Source organism: Trachymyrmex cornetzi, unplaced genomic scaffold, assembly GCF_001594075.2.
Source record: "Trachymyrmex cornetzi isolate Tcor2-1 unplaced genomic scaffold, Tcor1.1 scaffold83, whole genome shotgun sequence".
NCBI classification, from domain to species: domain Eukaryota; kingdom Metazoa; phylum Arthropoda; class Insecta; order Hymenoptera; family Formicidae; genus Trachymyrmex; species Trachymyrmex cornetzi.
The window spans coordinates 626,134-646,153 of NW_017300169.1; the positions used below are offsets into that span (position 1 = coordinate 626,134).

General features: G+C 34.9%; 1 protein-coding gene across 1 annotated transcript in view; it reads left to right on the top strand.

Moving 5' to 3' along the window:
* Positions 1–20,020, top strand: part of LOC108768963 (dipeptidase 1) — a 108,700-nt gene that overhangs the window by 49,262 nt on the left and 39,418 nt on the right. The window contains exon 5 of the mRNA XM_018519692.1: positions 3,409–3,478. Coding sequence (XP_018375194.1) covers positions 3,409–3,478 — 70 coding nt within the window. The remainder of the gene's footprint in view (positions 1–3,408; positions 3,479–20,020) is intronic.

Here is a 20,020-nt window from a genome sequence, read left to right on the forward strand (position 1 = left end):
CAGGTTGTACGGCCCAGCTGGTGCCGCAGCAGATGGAGCTTCGAAATATTGCACAAACAATGGCCGAAGCGACGGTGAACTTTTACGAGACGTCTTTTCGACGGCTGCAAGACAGAATCTTGCTGTCGCTGAACGCGACAGAAAGCTTTTCGAACTGATGTATCGCGAAAGTATCGCGCATTCCGACACGTCGTTCTTCTACGAGCGAGATGAGCTCTGATCGATTTGTCCCTCCCGGTTTCGGCTTCCGATTTTATGGCACTGCGCTCTGTTTTACGACGTCGCGATGAAGAATCGCTGCTCTATTATAGATAAATTTTGATGCGTTACCACGTTTATGGCTGGAATGGATTTATATTTATCTTCCAAACACTCTTTTTGCCACATAAAATTTTTTCAATAGAGGTTTTTATCAAAACCAACACAACACGAATTTATGAATTTTGAAATTTTTGTGTCAATTCCCTTGCAATCCAATATTGTTATTTAAAGATTATGTCCAGATTAAACTCACCAATTTCCGCATTTTATTCAATTAGGCAACATGTTCATTTTACGTTTTGTTTAAAATTATCCAAATTAAGGGTAATTCACGAAGAGTAATTTAAACAAGGTACATTTACTTAAAATGCCGTGTTTTACAACATTCTCAGCATTTTCGTGTAACCAAGAATAAAAGAGAATTTCAGGCCATTTCGTCGAATAATACTTCGTTATTACGCGACGTATAATGAGGGACACGCAAAACGGCGATCAACTTGTCCAGCTCCATTCTACAAGCATATTTAATGGGATTCTAAAGTCGTTTGTTTTTTTTACCGATTATTTTTTAAATAAATATTTTCCTAACTACCTTTACAGATTTAAAAATCTTTTCCATAATTAAAATTTAAACGATAATGTAATTCAAATCAGTCGACTTTATGTCAAAAACAAAAAATCGGAAAATTATAATTTGTTTCGGCTTTTGGCATCGTTTTGTAACAATACTTGCTTTATATAAAAGTTTCGTTTTAGTTTTTAGAATTAAGCTCAGATACCTAATATGAAAAATTAATTAGTTATAAAATTTGTACGTGCGATATTGATGTAGTAGTATAGTAATGTTTCAACGACACGTAAATCGTATAAATTCTATTGATGTCCTTTTCTATCAATAGATTAACTTTAACCTCTTCAGACTTGATTTTATTGAAATTATATTTAACAAAATTTTTTATTCGCACTTTGATGAATAATTCATACTAAACAGCTAATTTTTTTTTTAATTTTGACTATTTCTCCAACATGTACATTATTATATACATCAGATAATATATGTAAAATTAAATAATTTCAACGGATATAATGTCTTTAAATTTGATGTACATTACGCAGAGTCTAAAGGTGTTAATCTCGGTTTAACTTGTTCTTCTTTTTTTAATTTTTAAAATTAAAAAAAGAAAGCGCTTAGTTGAAACACACACACACACACACACACACACACACAAAATTAAAATTAAATTACATTGGTAGAAATCGGTAGAATTAAACTGTATTGGACATGAACCGGTAAAACAAACTACTCTAGGATTCCTTTAACCTGGCCTAAGAAAAATGCCACGCGAAAATACGCGCAAAGCCACGTCAATAAAAATCGTCAACAATAGAAGCGTTACCGAGAGCGATTTATTTCCGCGACGGCCGTTATATTTCATGCATCCCTGCTTTGCTCATCCGTTGCTTAGCAATTAAATCTCGCGTGTAACATGATAAATCCCGTCCGGATTAATGTATATTGTAGCAATATTATACGCGTCCGTCGAACAACCGGCATTTCACGATAGATAGGGCGATTACGACGCACGGTCAAACAAAAATGCAGCTGGTTGCTGCTGTCGCGCCTCTCCAGGCGAGCGACCATAAATCCGCGAAATCGCGTTTACGTAGTGCGACAGGTGCCCGATCGTTGAGTCCCACGTGATTAAGTTCGATACGGCGGAACGTTCGACGACGGCGCCGTGTGCAGCTTCGAATTGGCCACTCGTACTGAACGAGAGGAAAAGCCGCGACGTTTAATGGCGCGTGTTCGCCGTCGTCCTCATCGTTTGCAATTAAATCCGGCGGTGTGGCTAAAACTTGTAGCAGCGATTCCCAAATCGAGTCGAAGGATAGTGCAACGCGACGGCCGATTATGGGCTCGATTATCGATTATCGCTACCATTATTGCCACCGCATCATTGCTCCATTCGTGACTGCTTTAGGGGATACGGCGCTAATGCGCACGATTGTCAGCGTGGTATTACCTCGAGTTCTCGAGCTGACGCCTAAAGCACGTCGTACGTCTCGCATAATCCCTATCTGCATAAGATATTTAACTCTCCTTCGTCTGTACACTCCGCCGACAGTTGTTATCGCGATTAGCCGCGTGCCTCGGGAGAATTAGGATGGCATAATGTGATATGTGACGAAAAGACATGTGTAAGGTGTACTGAAGAAAATGACTTCTAGGGAGAATATTAGGAAAATCTATTTCTCTCAGCGTTGACAGATAGAAACTGGTCGTTGTCTTTCGCATAAAAACCATCCAATTCAACGGGACGTAACTTACTTGCGCGTTACATCACAGAATCCAATTACCAATACATCATACTGCACAAAAATACATTGTTAATCTCTTATCAATGAATCATAGAGAAATGTTCGTAACTATTCCGAGATAAAACTATAAAAATTGAGGATTAAAAGAAGCATTGCAAATAATATATATATCGATTTTTTATTAAAAAAAAAGATTAAGTTATTATAAAATTACACTAAACAAAATTAATTAATATTTTTAAAAATATTAATTATTTAATAAATATTTGTTTGAATAGTTCTAATTAAATATTTACGAAATGTAAACATATATTTATTTGGCATAAGAACTATTAATTTGATTAAATTATCATTTTTTTATTAAGTAAATATTTACTTACTATAAATAAATGTTAATATTATTTTTTAAAAATATGTATGAAAATTTATTAATTTTTTTCAAGTATATAAATTATTCAGCGTTCTCTTGGGCTTATTCTGTTTAAAAAACGTAAAAAAATCAAAATAGTAATATTTAAAAATAGACAGTAATAATAAGACTTAAGTTCACTTCAAAGGCATTTATCGTATCTAATGAACGCTATTGTGTAATGTACATTTAATGAAGTTATGTACTAGAATATTCCCGAGATCATTCGGAATAGAAACAAGTTAGTTGTGGTATGATTACGAACTAGCTATTGTGGCTCGCCGCGAGCTGCTGTCCTGCGAATAATACTATTGTCGTTATCGTTACGGGTGCGTGTGGAGACCTGTGATTAGAGAGAATTCTATCGCCATAACATTCACAATTGTAGCTACTGAGTTACTGACCTGTTGGTTCGTTAGGGCAGACTGCAGCACGGCGGATGAACCCGGTCAAGTGCCTCAAATCGGTGGTCTCTCGAATTTCGGCAAGGTGAGTACGATATAAAATATTTTACAAACTTATACGTTACTTCAATATACATTGCGGTTCGAATTCTCTCATACTTACAAAGAGATTCGCTCCTTTACTTTAAAAATACAATTAAAAAAATTAAGTTTCCCGAAATGATGGAAAAACTATTTTTCAACTTGATAAAAAATTATTAATTAATCAAATAATATCAAAAAGAATATATTCTTAACATATTCAAATGTTATTTTTGTCCTTTTTAATTTCACAATTTTTAAAAAATTATCTTTTTTGAATTGTAATGATTTTCTTTTTAAACCCTTTTCCAATTAAGACGATTTTTATAAAGTTAGTTTTATGGAGTAGTTAGTTCTTTTTTAGTTACTAAGGTATGAGATTTTTCGTTGTGATTAAACTTAGCATGATAATGGAAAAATTGAATTTTTTTAACCAAGGTCCATCACTAAGTTAATAATTTTGCAGTAAGTAACTTTTAAAATTATCACATTACAAAACTATCAGCTCAGTGATAAATCATAGCTAGAGAAATACAATTTTTACATTATTATCAGATTAAATGAGGTTAAAATTATCATTTAAGTTAACTAAAAAAAAAACCAGGTCTGATAAGATGATGTTTAATTAACTCATTCATAGGAATAATTTTAAAATTACGTTTTTTTAATTGTACTACTTTTGAAGTAAAAGAACGATATAAAAATTAATATTGAATAAGAATGTATTACGTAAACGATAATGTACTGTCATATATATATTCGTGATATTTCATTCCTTCTGAATTCTCTGTGAAGTTTATGAGATTTTGTGAGACCGCAAACGCGCATTCCGATTATGGCATCAGACACGATTTCATGAAACATGTAATATCCCTCTATAAATCTATCACGCTTTATAAAATTATTTTCACAAAAATAACATGCATCTCTCTGCATCATATATACGATATACAAAAAAAGTTACAACCAATGTTATCAATCCTGTTTGCTATTATTTATGACGCAGCCACGCGTAAAATGGAATTGGAAAAAGAATAACGTAGATATTCGCATATTGAAATATAATACAATTTGATTGCATTTCTTTTCGAAACAAATCTCTCGAAACTTACCGGATTAACAGCTTTAAAGTTCGATTATGGTGTCAAACAGAATTAAAACACACTTTCTGTCCGCTCTCGACTCGTTGCGATAGAATGACCGATTTTGACCGCGTCAGCCATATTCAACTGAGAGTTTAATCGTAAATCTGGTGTGCTCAGTGCGCCCCTCTCCCGTTTGTATCGACGTGTCGTCCATAAATATACGGATTTCAATGAGAATTTAAACGAAAAATGGTTTCACCAAAGTGGAACCGAAATGTTTTTGGTTCAATCGGAGATCCATCGGGAACGCGGTGATATCGGATTTATTGCTGCGGTGATTTCGCCGCGGTCTGTGCGTATGCACAGGAAAAGCTGACGCTATAACGCAATAATAGTACATATCAAACCTTATGATATATACTATTTGTTCGTTGCACCACACATTTTAGTCGTAAGACCAATAAAAATAGTATTAATGCGATACATATTAGTGTCGTATTTTACACTCTGTAAATGCTGTTCATCAATGGAAAAAAATTAAATGAAAACGTTAATTAATTTAACGTTAATTAATAGACGGAACGATTTTGATGAAGTATCTAAAAATTTAAATAGATATAGATCAGAAAATAATTGTGTTAGACCATTAAAATAATTATGTAGAAAACTCAAACATGGTGAGCAATGCTGTAAAAAATTCTAACAACCACTTCGAACGTCTTATGTAATTATTTTAAAAGTCCAACAAAATTATTTTTAGTATCCAATTAAATTTTTTAATACTTTAGCGAAACTACTCTTTCTGTATATTTTTAATTACAATCAATTTTATATAATTACATTAGGAAAAATTTTTCATTGAAATTGAATGAACTAGAAGATTCTTATATCGGTCAAAATTCTGATTTCATTAACTATTATAGAATTATAACAAATTCGAAAAATTCGCTCATTTTTAACCAGAATTCCAATTAATTTAACTAGACCCTTTTTCCAGTGTAGCAAGTAATTATTTAATGTGTCTTCAATGTTTCGCAGCACTTTAAAAGTGTTTGTAAAATAAACACTAAATTTCGCGAAACTAGATTTTGAGCAACTACCGATCGAGCTGATCCTCTGAAAACTACTAAAATGGATGGAGCATGTTTCAAAGTTCTACTGCACCATTGTTCGCTTACATGACGAAGGACGGTTAGTCCAACAGATTAGTGGTCGTTTCCAAATTCACTTCAACTCCCTGATACGCCAGCTCTGTCCATTACTGTTAAAGTAGCTACTTAACTTTTAATATGTAAATTTCATCGCCGAGAACTTTAAGAGCATTAGATAGATCCTCCTCTTCATAAAGGCTAGCAATATTTTGAAAGAGATATATTTTGAATAACTCGGGTTTATTAAAACACTTTACAAGAGATACACCAGAGAAAATACATTTATCTCAACGACAAAGCGCTCGACAGAATCGAATAGAGATTAAAACAGTGATGATTTTGACGACTAATTGTAGGGATATAATACGGCGTGTTACTTTGAGGTTAACTTTGAATACCGGTCTATTTGTAAACGATGCCGTTTCTAGGCAATCACTTAAGAACAATGCCGCCTTTCATCTTTCGAGAATATATCTTCCGCTTGTCAAACTTTAAGTTTCTTGCGAAAGTGTCACGTAGAAGGGTCGTTGGGAAACTTCACGCTAGGGAATAGTCTGAGCAAAAGGGATGACACTCGACAGTCTTCATCGATTCGGATGAGCTTAGGAAACAGTAACAATAAACTTTCCTCAGCCATTTCCAAGTTAGGAAATTGCAGTAATTGATCCAGTTCCATTTGTGCCATTAATGTTGTCTCTGAGTGGCTCATTAAATTTATTTCGATTATCGAAAAGCGAACTAAATTTACCGGTAAATTGGCATTATAGACTTGACTAGAACAATCGGAGGAAGCGCTATAAGTTTCTCGAATCGTTTTTATATTTTTTATATTCTTAATTGATTTAATAACCATTTAATTTGCTCTATTTATAATTCGCTCCTTTCGCGCTGATTTCCAATTAATCGATTTCTACGTAGCCTTAATCATCGTAGATGTACCGTAACAGAAATTTTGATTGTGTTTGCGACAGTGGTATGGTTAAGTCCTTGCCGATCAAGGAGGAATTGAATTTGCACCACGGTGATGCTTCGAGCTGTTAGTTGCACGCTCAAACAGAGCTCTAAGAACTTTATCGGCGAGGAACTACCTAAGCTCTTGTTCCATTATCGATAGGACAATGTTAGGAAGGATGTTTAATCAAATCATAACGTCTGTGTTTGCTTTTCTCTCATTTCTGATTAACTTCAAAAACTTTTCATATATAATATAATCATATATAATCTCGTATATATTATAATTTTATTTTTGTGCTTTGTTTTTCAATAAGTACATTCTTTTATATTTCTATAAAGCAGAATACCACTAACTGTTACTCTACTTGTACATTTTTCGCTTAATTCCATCTATGCCGGCATGTCTACGGCGTGTCTACGGAAATAAAATACGCGTCACTCGTTGCGAACGACGACGAAGGAATTTTCTCAAGTTCTTCCTGCAAGAAATGCACTTGCCGGTTCATTCATATTTTATGTGTAGAGTAAGATCGGTCTTTCCCATTGCGCATTTATCCAACTGTACTGTCGGATATCATTCGTCCTTCAATGCGCAATGATCAGAAATAGAAAATAGAGAAAAAAAGAGGAAGAAAGAAAGATCGATAGATAAATAGGTAAATAAATAGAGGGGAAGAGGAAAAAGAGAGGAAAGAGAGAAAGAGTGAGAGGGAGAGGGGGAGAGGGAGAGAGAGTTGCAGACGATCCCAGGGGCGTTTTTCGACGCATGTGAATGACTTTAGGAGATGTGGTACAAGTGTAAACCAACCGCGGACGTAGAAATTGCTCAAATATTCAGTAGAAATGGCATGACGGGTGTACCGACCCTTATCCTTTTGGGACAAAGAGAGATTTATCGCGTCCTCATCGCGTCTAACCCAATACAAACATACGTCTCAAGACATAAATAAAGTCTTAAAGGCTTAAGATCTGCGTAATGATATTCGTATTATAACGAATAACTCTGTCGCGATATATGTAGCAAGAATAAACACTGAGAGAAAAAGTTATTAACTTGATTAAGTTAGTTTAGCTCGTCTTTGTTTAACTTAAATACATACATTCTTACGAATGAAAAAAGTAAAAACGAACTAAACTAATTTAATCAAGTTAACAACGTTTTTTTCTCAGTCTAGACCTGCATTATCATTAAATCTGCAGTAGAAAGAGATAAAGATGAGCTTGTTGCGAGTGTGATCATAAAATACATCAGGATATATATTTTTCCATTTGCCTTTTAGATTTGCTATACACGCTATAGAGCATAGATTGCATTTGCTCCAAATTGTCGGAAACGAAAACAAACGGGATTGCTAACCGTGACAGATGTTGCGATTACATAACACATATACTGTTTGGTTGACTCCTTTGCAATGAGTATTTCGTGTCACGTTCTCGTGGTACTTTAACGGTATTCTGTAGATTCGCATCTTATTCCACGTTCGAAACGTAACGTGGAAAATCCCGGATTTTGGTAGGCGGCACAACAAACGTGCACGATTAAAAATTCATAGAAAATCTTCGGGTCGGTACGATTTTACCGAATCTTGGATTTATCCGAACTTCCGGAAAAGTTCAATTGCATTAGTCCGATTGTATCGCTATGGGAATCGAATTCGTGCGCAAAACTTTCTCGATCATCCAGAAATCGTTTCGATATACAAATAAATTATTCAGAAAAAAATATCTTATTTTTTTATGAGTCACTTTATCCTAGAAATCAGAAAATCCCATTACTTCTGCAGGTACCGTAATATTGAAAAATTGAATAGCTTTTCTGAAATCTCTTACAAATACTACAAAATTACCGTGACATCGTCTGGGCACTCGAGTGAATTAATGCTACATTAAAAGAGTTAAAGTAGAATTACGTGTAACTTTTTTTTCCCAGCGCGTTACAGCTTGAGTTTACAATTATTAATGCGAGTGAAAGAAAACGTTAACCGTGACGGATCCCCCTTTGTTTCTAAAAAGCCCGCCGCTACTAACGACCAAAGCCACTTTCGTCCTACCATTCGGGAAAATACCAACGACGTTCTTCCCAGACGTCCGTCGAAAGCCGCAACGTGCTTTCGCAGAGAGGACAGAAGCCATGCAACTGCAACTGTAACGGAGCACTTCCGTCGACGTGCGGAATTTACATCGCTCACATATTCGTAGGCAAGTTAACGCGACTCGCCGTTGTCGTCATCGCACTCGTTGTCGGCGGCTCTCTCACACACATTCCGGTAAAACAAGACGGCCGTGACTCGTTTTAACGGCGGTGGCGATAACGCGAAACGGAAAACTGTGCACTGCCCCCGTTAGAACGCATTTCGATAGCAATTCTTTTTTCAGGAACAAACGAGAAGCGCGAAACTTTGATTGCTCCTACGGCTAATACAAAATGCATTGATATTTATTGAAGCAATATTATAAAAGTTGAGAGAGCTGAGCAATAAGGCTCTTAATTAAAGCAAAAAAATTAGGTATTATTTAGAGAGAAAACCTCCACGTTTGTTAAGGAAAATATTATAAAATATATATAAATTATAAATATACAATATATATAGAATATACAATATATTATAAAATATACATATACAAAATCGTAGACGTATTGAAAAAAAAAGCGTTACCTATATATTAAGCTTCTGCGCGACTTTCACAAAATATTATGTACTTGTTAGATTACTTATTTTGTGACAAAGAAAAAGCAGATTACTGAAAAGGCTGCGCCGTGACGAGTTTTTGCTGAGTTGCATTCGTGACACTCTTGAAGAAAATATGCAAACGGTCGTCACGACGTCTCCTTTATTTCCCGCGAGAGATTTGCAATTCAAAATTTGCAATTAACCTTTGCCTCTTTTAAACAAATATGAACTATACACATTTTTATAATTATCAAATATTATGACATTAATAATATAATAATAATATAGTTACATTTTATTAATATGCAATAGTATAAAAAAAGAAACTATACATCAATTACAAAATAAGAACAGAGCACAATCAAAAGGTGAGACATTAGCAATAATGCTGCCTAAGAACCTAAACTTGAATATAAAATAAAATTAAAAATGAAACATAAACCAGATTACAGAAAGAAAAATAGGCAGAACTAAATGTATTAAAAGATATACAGAATATATATAAAAAGAAACTAAGTCAAAGAAGATTTTAATCAACAATAATCAAATGATAATGTATACTTGAAGAGATCCAAACTACTATCACTAGAAAAGATCTAAACTACTCACACTACTTTGTGACGCTTTAAAAAAATCCAATAATATTTCTAAATTGTTTTTTTTTATCATCGCCAATGAACAATATAGCGTCGTGACTCAAGTTCCGCATCCAATATCGACATCAACGGGATGAAGGGATTTCGAGACGGAAAGTTCCCGCTCGTGCGGCAATACACGATTCTCTGCTTAGCAACTGACTTCGATTCTTCAAGTATCAACTGCAATTGACCGGTTCGTGCACCATTCGGCCTGCTTTTGACATGTTAGCTATTTATGTTCACGGACTTTCTTGTTTCATCCCCTCGTCCACACCACGTTCGAGCCTTCCTTATTTCAACCCTCCATTGTCTTATGCCCTTTTGTTTCCCCTGAGGATAACAGTTTTTGATATACTAGAAAATTTCATAGAAACATTTCACGAATCTTTATTGCTGAATCCACTCTGCTGCGAAGTGTGGAAAAGACAAATTGTGAAATGGTAACCCTAAAATAAAAGGAGCTGCACGCTAAAAAATCAATTTATTATTTTTGCATCCTTTTCGTGCAAATTAGATCTTGATTTTTTTTAACGTTGTATAGGCCCCTTGATGAATATTTTTCTGCATGGACGCATGTGGTGGTACAAGCATTTTAGCTTACAGATTTAACGACACGCACGTGCGTTTCGTTTCGTACGCAATTCAACGGGCCACGGACTTTCTACCGTTTTTCATTCTCAACATGTACGCGTGCGAAAAGCCAGAGTTGAAATTCCTGTTATCGACAGGTCGAATTTTTAATATCGTGCTCTCGTACTTCGTGAATTCCAAACTGCAAAAATAATTGCATTAGCTCGATTTTCTACACGCGCTCAGTCTTTCTAACGAATTTTGAATATAACGCTGAAATAGCTTTGGTAAAAGAAATATTGTCAAAACAATTCATTTCAAGCCATTCATAAAAGTGGAGACTTCTCGGTATAAAAGCGAAGGTATGCGTTGCGTAATATCAAATTTAAATGAAATTGAAAAAAACGATTTAAAGTATCTAAAAACTCAGTTAGATATATTTGAATATAATTTTATTCGACTATAAAAATTACAGTGAATGTAAAAAGCTTTATGTACGTAGAAGAGACATTTTTATTAAAAAAATATTTTTTGTAAAAAATTTATAAATAATTAATACCAATTAGCAATTTATTAATAAATTCTGACCTAATATGAACGTTCTGTTTTAACTAAAAAACGCTTTACAAACATAATCACATTAATAATTTTAAAAGCTAAATCTTTTGATTGTACTTTTTGTAGGTACGTCCAAATAATACAATTTTTCACTTTTGTTTATAATTAAGATGATGTATTTTAATTATTGCACATTCGTTTTTGATAAAATAAATTTTTGAGAAATATATACGTATACAATCTATTTTTTTTTATTAATAAATTACTAATTAGTGTTTATTTAAGTAAGAAGTCAAAATTTAAATGCATAATATTTGTTTATGACGTATTTCTCAATTCACAGAATTATCCCGCATTTCACCACATGATCTGGTCCGTAGTTCCTTATTTTATTCCTATATCCTCGGTTCTCGTGATTCACTACTCTGTTCTTTTCTTTCTGTCTCTTTCATCTTTTTCTTACACCATCACTTCTTACGAGCGGTGACACCGCGAGAGTAGCGAGACTGGCGGAAGCCATTTCCGTGGCACTGCCATAATTTACGTAACTGCATAATTCTTCTTGTTTCCACTTATGCAATAGGAACAACGGCTGCGCTGTGCTCGTAAAGATAAAAAATTGTCACCAGGCTCCCGAGATTGCCGGGCGTCCGTGGTAGTATTTCACTTTTACGGAGTCTCTTCACGCGGCTAACCGGTGATTCTCCCGCGCTTCCTACCTTCTTCACCTTCCCCTTTACCTTTCGTTCTCCATTCGCATTTCCACGTTGTATTCCGTTCCGCAGTAGCGGACCAGCTTTAACACAACGCCGATAAAGATCTAAAGAGCCCTCTCGGCGTGTTTCCATTTCCTGCAAGGAGATCTCCGTGAGCACCCTCAGAGGCGTTCTCCTTCAACATGATCCACGCGCATACATCGAGCTTAAATCAGACAACCACTTCTGACGGGTGTTTGCCTTCGCAGCATCAGTAGTGAAATCATGTAACATGGTAATCACGTTGCACGGCATGTATATATTGTGCTGAGGAAAACGACATACTGTTATCTTCGAGGACAATTCGCACAATAATCGTGCGCGCCGCGCATTTCACGGGCCGGGACAGGCAGACAATCGGCGAAATAAAGGATTCCGATCGAGCCGGTAAACTGGGATCCGATAATGACTGCCGATCGCGGTTATCTTATTTTTGAAATTGCAGCTCTGCCGCATAGAATAGAGCTGGTCGTTCCGATGCTTGTAGAGAGGATAAAGGAGGAAGTTTAATGGGAACTCAGGAACGAGCATTGGGACTGCAGCCAGATAGTGACTTCTGCCATTATAATGATGGCAAGCATAAACAGAAAAAAGTTTTGTACCATTTTATTATTGCCATTATCTAAATAGATAATGATATAATTATTTTTCCGGTTAATCTGAAAAATCGACGAAGATCTTTCATTATATTTTACCTGAACGTAAATACAGTTGGAAAAATTTGTGTTGAATTTAACACAATTCACATACACAAATTTTTATGTTAATTTAAACATATATGTAGCATATTATTTCAATAAAATGAAAATACATTTATAATATATTAAATTAACACACATTTTTTTCTCAAAATTTACGTTTTAAAATATATTATTTTTATATGTGATTTATTTATTCATAAATTATGTTATTTTAACATAATTTGTAAGTAAATAAATTACATAAAAATAATGTATTTTAAAAGAAATATTAAGAATTAATGTAAGAAATGTTGAATTTCTATTTAACACAAGATATTCAAATAACACAGTCACATTATGTTAAATCAGTAAAATTGAAACTCGAATGTATTGAAAATTCAATACAGAACTTTTAAAACAAAATGTTTTTTCACTGTGTAACATTCGACAGTTTAATGTTCTAAACTGAATTACAAAATTCCCTCTTGCATTGAGATTCAAACAAAATCGAACCAGCGCGTACATTGGATTAATTAATCAGTCCTTGGACAGATCGTTGAAACACATCTATCTGCGACAGTTTATTTATATACGAAGCTTTACGTGGTTTCAAGTTTGCAACGACCCAGATTAGACCCGTCTCGGACATCGATAACCGACGTTAAACCTTATATCGATTCAAGTGTGTTGAAACATCTGGTTAGGTAAACGTTCAAAACTTTCATGCACTGGCTGCTGACGGTCTGTGTCAAGGGGCGAACTCGACACCGATACGATTCGATGACCAGGATAGTCGAGGATCCCTCTCCAACTCAGCAACATTCGACGCAATCAATTCGGTCGGTTGGTTGGCTTAACTGTCCCGATATTCCGTCATCTGGGACAGTGTCGAGTCGACGTGTCTGTTCAGAACAATCAAACTGGCGCGATTTAATCTACTGAATTTGTCGATGAAACTGCCGTCGTCATGTTCGATGGTGTAAATGATATTTCCTTCGCATACCGAATCGGCTCGTCGCTTGTTTCTTGAAATCATATAAACGTTTTCATTTATCGCTGATGAAAATCGAACGTCTTCGTCTTCAAGCCGTTTTTTTCTCATACCTCTATCTGGGGCGTTTTTTCGTTATCCAACCAGAAGCTACCACAACTAAGGCTATCTTCGTCTTCAGGGATCAGAAGACGAAGATAGCCTTAGCCGTGGTTGCTTCTGGTTGCACAACGAAAAAACGCTACTACTATTCATAGCTTACGTAGGATCTACATTATTTCCAATGATAAATGTGTTTTTAGATATACAATCTATTATTATAAATATAACGCGGCAAGATTTCACACCGTCTTTTGTCTTCGAAATATATATTAAATTATATCTGACACTCGCGAATATTTAGAGCTCTTTGAATATTCAGGTACTTGAGAATTCGTCGACCTCTCTTTCCTAGTTTCTTCCGCGGTACTCTTTCCGCTTCTTGACGATGAAAAAGGGATCGACCTAGCTGCACGCTGGCTAACTGTGCCTCCGTTGAACCGAAAATCGGGACATTATAAATCTTCACGTACCGTGAACCAGCCGACATGCTACTAAAACCGTGAGAAGTGATGCGCATTATCTGCAAGACTACGACAGATTCTACCGGTCCTCTTTCTGTCTTTCTTTCTCTTTCTCTTACACGACCCATTTACGTCGCCGTCTGTCTTATCTATCGTATCGACACGATTTCAAGTAAATAAGCCGACGTTCTGCGCACCAGTAGAAAAGGAACGGGCGTTTCCCGCTTCGAGTCACGGATTACAGAAAGCACGGTGGATCCGCTCGACCGTAAAAAAGCTCGCGATCAAGATGGATGGATGAAGTAGAATGTTTCCCAGGGAGTTTCCATTTGGAAATCTACCGGAATAATTCAAATGTAACTTTTTATGACGCGAAGAACAGTCATTTCGCAACAAAATAAAGCGTATGAACGATACAGCATATTTACAGGAAACTTTCTTCATATATATCCCTCAAAGAAGAATATATGTGTGAAGAATATTCTTCAGGATTATCATAAACAATTTTAATCGTCCTTCTTCGTACATCTGATTATCATACAATATACAGGGGATAGACAAAATAATGTGAATATCCGAAAAATATATTTGTTTTATTAATAACAAGTTGTCCTACCATTTGTCTTTAATACAAATTTTATCCTTATTAAAATAGAGTCATACGTGCTTGAATATATTGCTTGAATAATGTAGCAAGTGCTATAATGCAATATTTTTCCATTCTTCTAGCAGAACATTTTCTAATTGCTTAAAAGATATTGGAGGATAAAATCTGTTTCTCACTTTGCTTTTCAAAACTAGCTACAATTATTATTTAAATCGGGTAATTGCATTGGTCAGAAAAAATATTGAAGTTTTGGAGAATAAAAGGTAATTTTGAAAAATTCTCTGAGAATAAAATTCAATAAAATTTCCTCCTTCAATATAATTTATATAAACAATTGAACGACATTCTATTACAAGAATAGTACAACATTCCATTGGTAACTATTCGAACATTGAGTGATTATTCTAACAAGGATAGAATGTATATCAAAATAATATGATAGGCCACAACCTCTCAATAAAACAAGTAATAAAATAAATAATGTATTTTAAAATTATAAATAGTGCATTTCTCTCAAGTTTTCATTTTGTTTATCTCTTGTATGTTCTACGCATTTATCTATTGATCAGTAATTTTTTATATTTGCTTAAAATAAATATGAGACATACGTACAAAATAAACATTTTTGTATGTTCATTTTTACACGTAATATTCATCGAATAATTTTTGACAAATGCATTTTTTGCCTTTGTGAAGCAATCCAGAAAGAATGTACTCCTTTTCCGTGCAGTTGCTGCCCCATATTGCAAGATCGGTCTCGCGGTAGGAGCTTTATATATGATCCCTCGCTTTTCTTTTATGCTTTGGACTAGTATCCGCATCATTTCTCACCTACACCTGAGCAATAAACAGGTTTTCAAGCACTCGCTAAAAATTTCCAGCGATACTTCAGAACTGCAGTCTAAAAAAAAAAAAAGCCGTTGAATCTCCTTACTTCGACGCCATAAAAGAACATACTCTCTCTTTTAAAGAGCGCCCCGCCAATCTCTTTGATGTACACATTAAACTTTTTCAATATTACTTTCAAATCGCTACTTAACTCTAGCGTTATGGACGGAAGCCCTTATTACTAATTACCATCGCTCCTTCTCTCTTTTATGCATTTATCCTTTGTGCAAATCTTAATTATCTTAAAATGAAATTCTTTTATTATGTAATAACTGTCCCTTCTCTCTCTCTCTCTCTCTCTCTCTCTCTCTCTCTCTCTCTCTCTCGATTCAAAAATATCTTTATATCGTTACAACTCAAATAAGCCAGCTTATTCGTTTCTTCTTCCTTTTCATACATACGTATGAAATATATTAAAAGACGTATGCTATAATACATGGAAGGTCTTACTAGTGAGCAATGAAGCACCCGTGTGTATAGAAACTGCCTTCTTACGAGAAAGAAGTAATAGGATCCGATACCTAGACCATTTCATATACACACTCACACATGTCGCTCTCGTCTAGTCCATTCCCTTCGACCAGGACTAGTAATCGCTCTAGAGGGAAAACTTTTATAAAAAGAAAACGCGGTTTCATGACCACTCGCGTTGTAGTAATATAAAGAAATACGTTTAAGCAAGTGTCGAACCGTTGAAGAAAAGAAAGGGTTGTGCTTTTATACACTGAAAGAAATGATCTGATAATAGCTACTAGATGTATTTTGTCTAACATATTGATTCAATATTTTTTAAATATTATCAAACATAATAATAGTAACTAATAATTTAGTAATAATTAGAGAAGTAAGATTTGCTTTTAGTTAATTTTGATTATATTAATCTAAATTGAAATTATTTCATCAAGTAATTAAATTTAATTGAAATTATTTTATCAAAGCTTTAATAATTGTAATTTAGGTTTAATTATTATTATTAGACTTTTTTTCATTATACGAGAAAATGGCGTTGAAAATATGTAAGTACCCTAGAACTTTTAATAGAATGTTACAATCTGCAAAATCCTTTTCCGTAATTATTATCCAGAATGATCTCTCTCCGAGGAAACACTCGTCCCGTTACGAGAAAACGTCAGATTCAGCGTTGCGTAAAATAGATTTCCTTGAATAAGTACAGCGAGCTAGTAGAGACAATATTTCATTTCCTGGAATTTATTTAATTATTTTCTGGAATTCGATTAACATCCTCGGGTATCTTTACGACCTTTTCGAATAGTTCGTGCACAGATTCCTTCACACGTTTCTACTTTTAATAACGAATGATATTTATGACTGCGAGCGGTGAAGGGGACGTTTTCAAATATGCGTAGACAATTTCAAAAGGATATAGATAAATGAAACCGTAAAATTAAAGAAAATTTTAAGCACAAGTCCGCGTATGTCTCTGTTGACTGGGACATTACGGTTTGCATTTCATGATGAGAAAATGCCGAAAGGTTGAAAATTACGTAAATACTCATCCAAGAGAGAAATGAGGCGAATACCACTGATGTGTTGAATTACGTCTCGCTTTATGCGCTCATAATATGCAAAATTAACTGGCCGAGCATGAAAAATCCGACAACGAGTCTGATCAAGTCGAAATGGACTCGCTGTAAAGCCCTTCTCAACTTTATTGCATACAATTGCATGGCCGTATTTGTCGTGTTTTATTTGTACGTAAATGAATCCATTACAAAAACAGTTTAAAGTATGCCCTAGTTTCCAAAAAAATTTCTATTTCTTTCTTGATGACTGCAAATTGGAAATCGTGAATAAAACAAAGATTTCTTGTAATAAAATCACAGTAGTGATCTTTTGATAGAGAAAAAAAGTCAATAAAGACTCAAGTCTTTGTTACTGTAAACTGAGGAAAATATCAAATTAAAAGCGAAATCCAGTAACTCCTTTTGGATTGTGTTAATTTGCTAGTTTTTTATACGTTTATTTAAATTGCTACTCCTTTTCATCTAAACGGATACTCTTAATACGTACCGCAATTTCTTGGTCTCAGAGATCGGCTACGTTGCAGAAAAAGCAGCTTCGCAACTGTAATAAGATTCTTTAATATGATTGTGGTTCTTGCCCTTAGTTTCTCATTAAGTCTAAATATCGCTCATTTGCTACAACAATGATACAACTCAGAAAACAAAGTTTTCAAGAAAATGAATGTGAATCTCTTGAATTGTGAAAATTTTGGAACATTAATCTTGAGATGGAATATTAATCTAAAAAATTAATTTTGAAACATCAATCTTAAAATGCAATGCTTTTATTTCTCTACAAATAAGGTAATAACTGTTTGTAGAAATAAAGTATGTTCTTTTAAAATGTGTTCTTTCTTTTTTCCTTTATGTTTCCATTCTTTTTCTGCAATCGACTAAAAAAGATGGCAATTTTTTGGTTATGTCATTGTTGTAGGTAGTAAATGAACGATAAAACCAATAAATGTATTAAAAAAAATCTTACAACAGTTGAAAAGATGCTTTCTCCATTGAACGCAGTCATTGATATTCACAATGCTTTTTTATTTTCGGGCTGCCTGTATCGTATCAAAAGTGAAGCGATTTAATCGGCCATCCACAACAGCGATATCGAAAGAAAATAGAGGACGAGTATCGCGTTCCATGATATGCCACGTGAACGGCAGATAGCTTCGCTCGGTGGCTACGTATCGCGGAGGTACCTCTTTCCCTGTTACAATATATCCCGAAGCTACGTTTTCCAACCTTCTACGTGACCCTTTGTATCGACGCGACGTGTGTGAATCCTGACGTGCACTTACACGCGCCCACGTTCGAGGGCGATCCGTCGAATCCGATTCGCATCTCACGTGCATGCCATGCGCACGCCAAAAGTGGCCGATATCTACGGATCGCTGCTATTCCCGCGCTAAAAGCACACTCAGTCACACCCCGATACTCTCGCTTAATTGCTTCGGCAAAGCCCTTACCTACCGAAAGCGCGAACTAAAATCATGGAAAAGAAGCAGACAGGACACTCTCTCTTTTCTTTGTGTCCCTCATCCTTGATGTTCTAAATGCCTTTGAAGCATTCATTTTTTTCTGACAAATACATTGAGAGAAAAATGTTTGATATTTGTAGCTGTAATTATATACATATTGCTACAATAATGATTATTACTGCTATAATATTAGTAATAATAATTATATGTATAGTTCTAGCAACAAATGTATATAGTTGGCAACTTAAAATGACTATAATTATAATTATGATAATCATAGAAATGGTTGAAATTACCATAAAAATTATTCAAATGACTATAAAATTATTAATTAATAATTTGAATTATAGCAATAATAATCATAATTACAGTAACTAGTTACAAATATCAAACATTTTTCTCTCAGTGCAGTAATCTGTGTAATAACGTTGAATAATACGCAACATTTCTTCACATTACGCACTTCACTGATTGTGAGTGGATATTATGTGAGATTCCACTTCGATGTTGCTGTTAAGACGCAACTTTACTTCTTTAATGATTAATCACTTTGCGGAGTCTCGATTGAATCGAATGGGATTGTAATAAACAGGATAAAAACTTCAGCAAAAGAAAAAGAAAGGGGAGAAAAAGAGAAAGAGACAGAGAGAGAGAGAAAGAAAAAAGAGAGGAAGCGAGCAAACTGCAGATGGATGATTTATTATGCCGCACTATCCCAGACTTCCGAGGACAATAGGTTAATATTTTGCAAAAAAAGAATAAGAATCGAGAGAAATGGGTTATACGTGTGAGGAATAGTCGATATTTCTTTCACAGGATCATTTCTCAGAGGCTTCGACGTAAGGGCATTAATCGCCCTGTCGGGATACTTGTCTCACATTGTGGCCCCTTCCCCTGCGCAAGACGGGCATTAACTACTTCCCACGGTCGACTTCGCGACGTTATCAATATTGCAGCTTCCATTCCTTTAATTTCATAAAGTTCGCGCGCTATAGCGTGTACGGAGCTATATCGAAGACTCTTTAAAACCGCATTATCGTTTCCTCTCGGTCCGCGAGCTCCGATCTTAATTCCCGGGATCCGCGGACTATCTCGTAGACGCCGCTGAACTTTCGAACACCGACCCTTTATTAACTTTCTCGCTTTTTACCCTCCCTGTCCCTTATCCCCGACCGCGCGCGTTTAGTTCTTAACCATCGACAAACTTTAGCGAGCTGTTACCAAAAGTCGATTTTCACTCTCGCGCTCGGGATACAGATAAGACTTAATCCGGTTTAACATAGCAATAACGTGAACGTCAATTCTCGCAATATAGTCACTATATTGAAATATTATCGGGGATCGTAAAAATAACATTATTAGGTTTATTTCAATCAGAAATAAAATGATTTATGTAACTGAAATTTGAGATAAGTTATAATAAAGAGTTTATA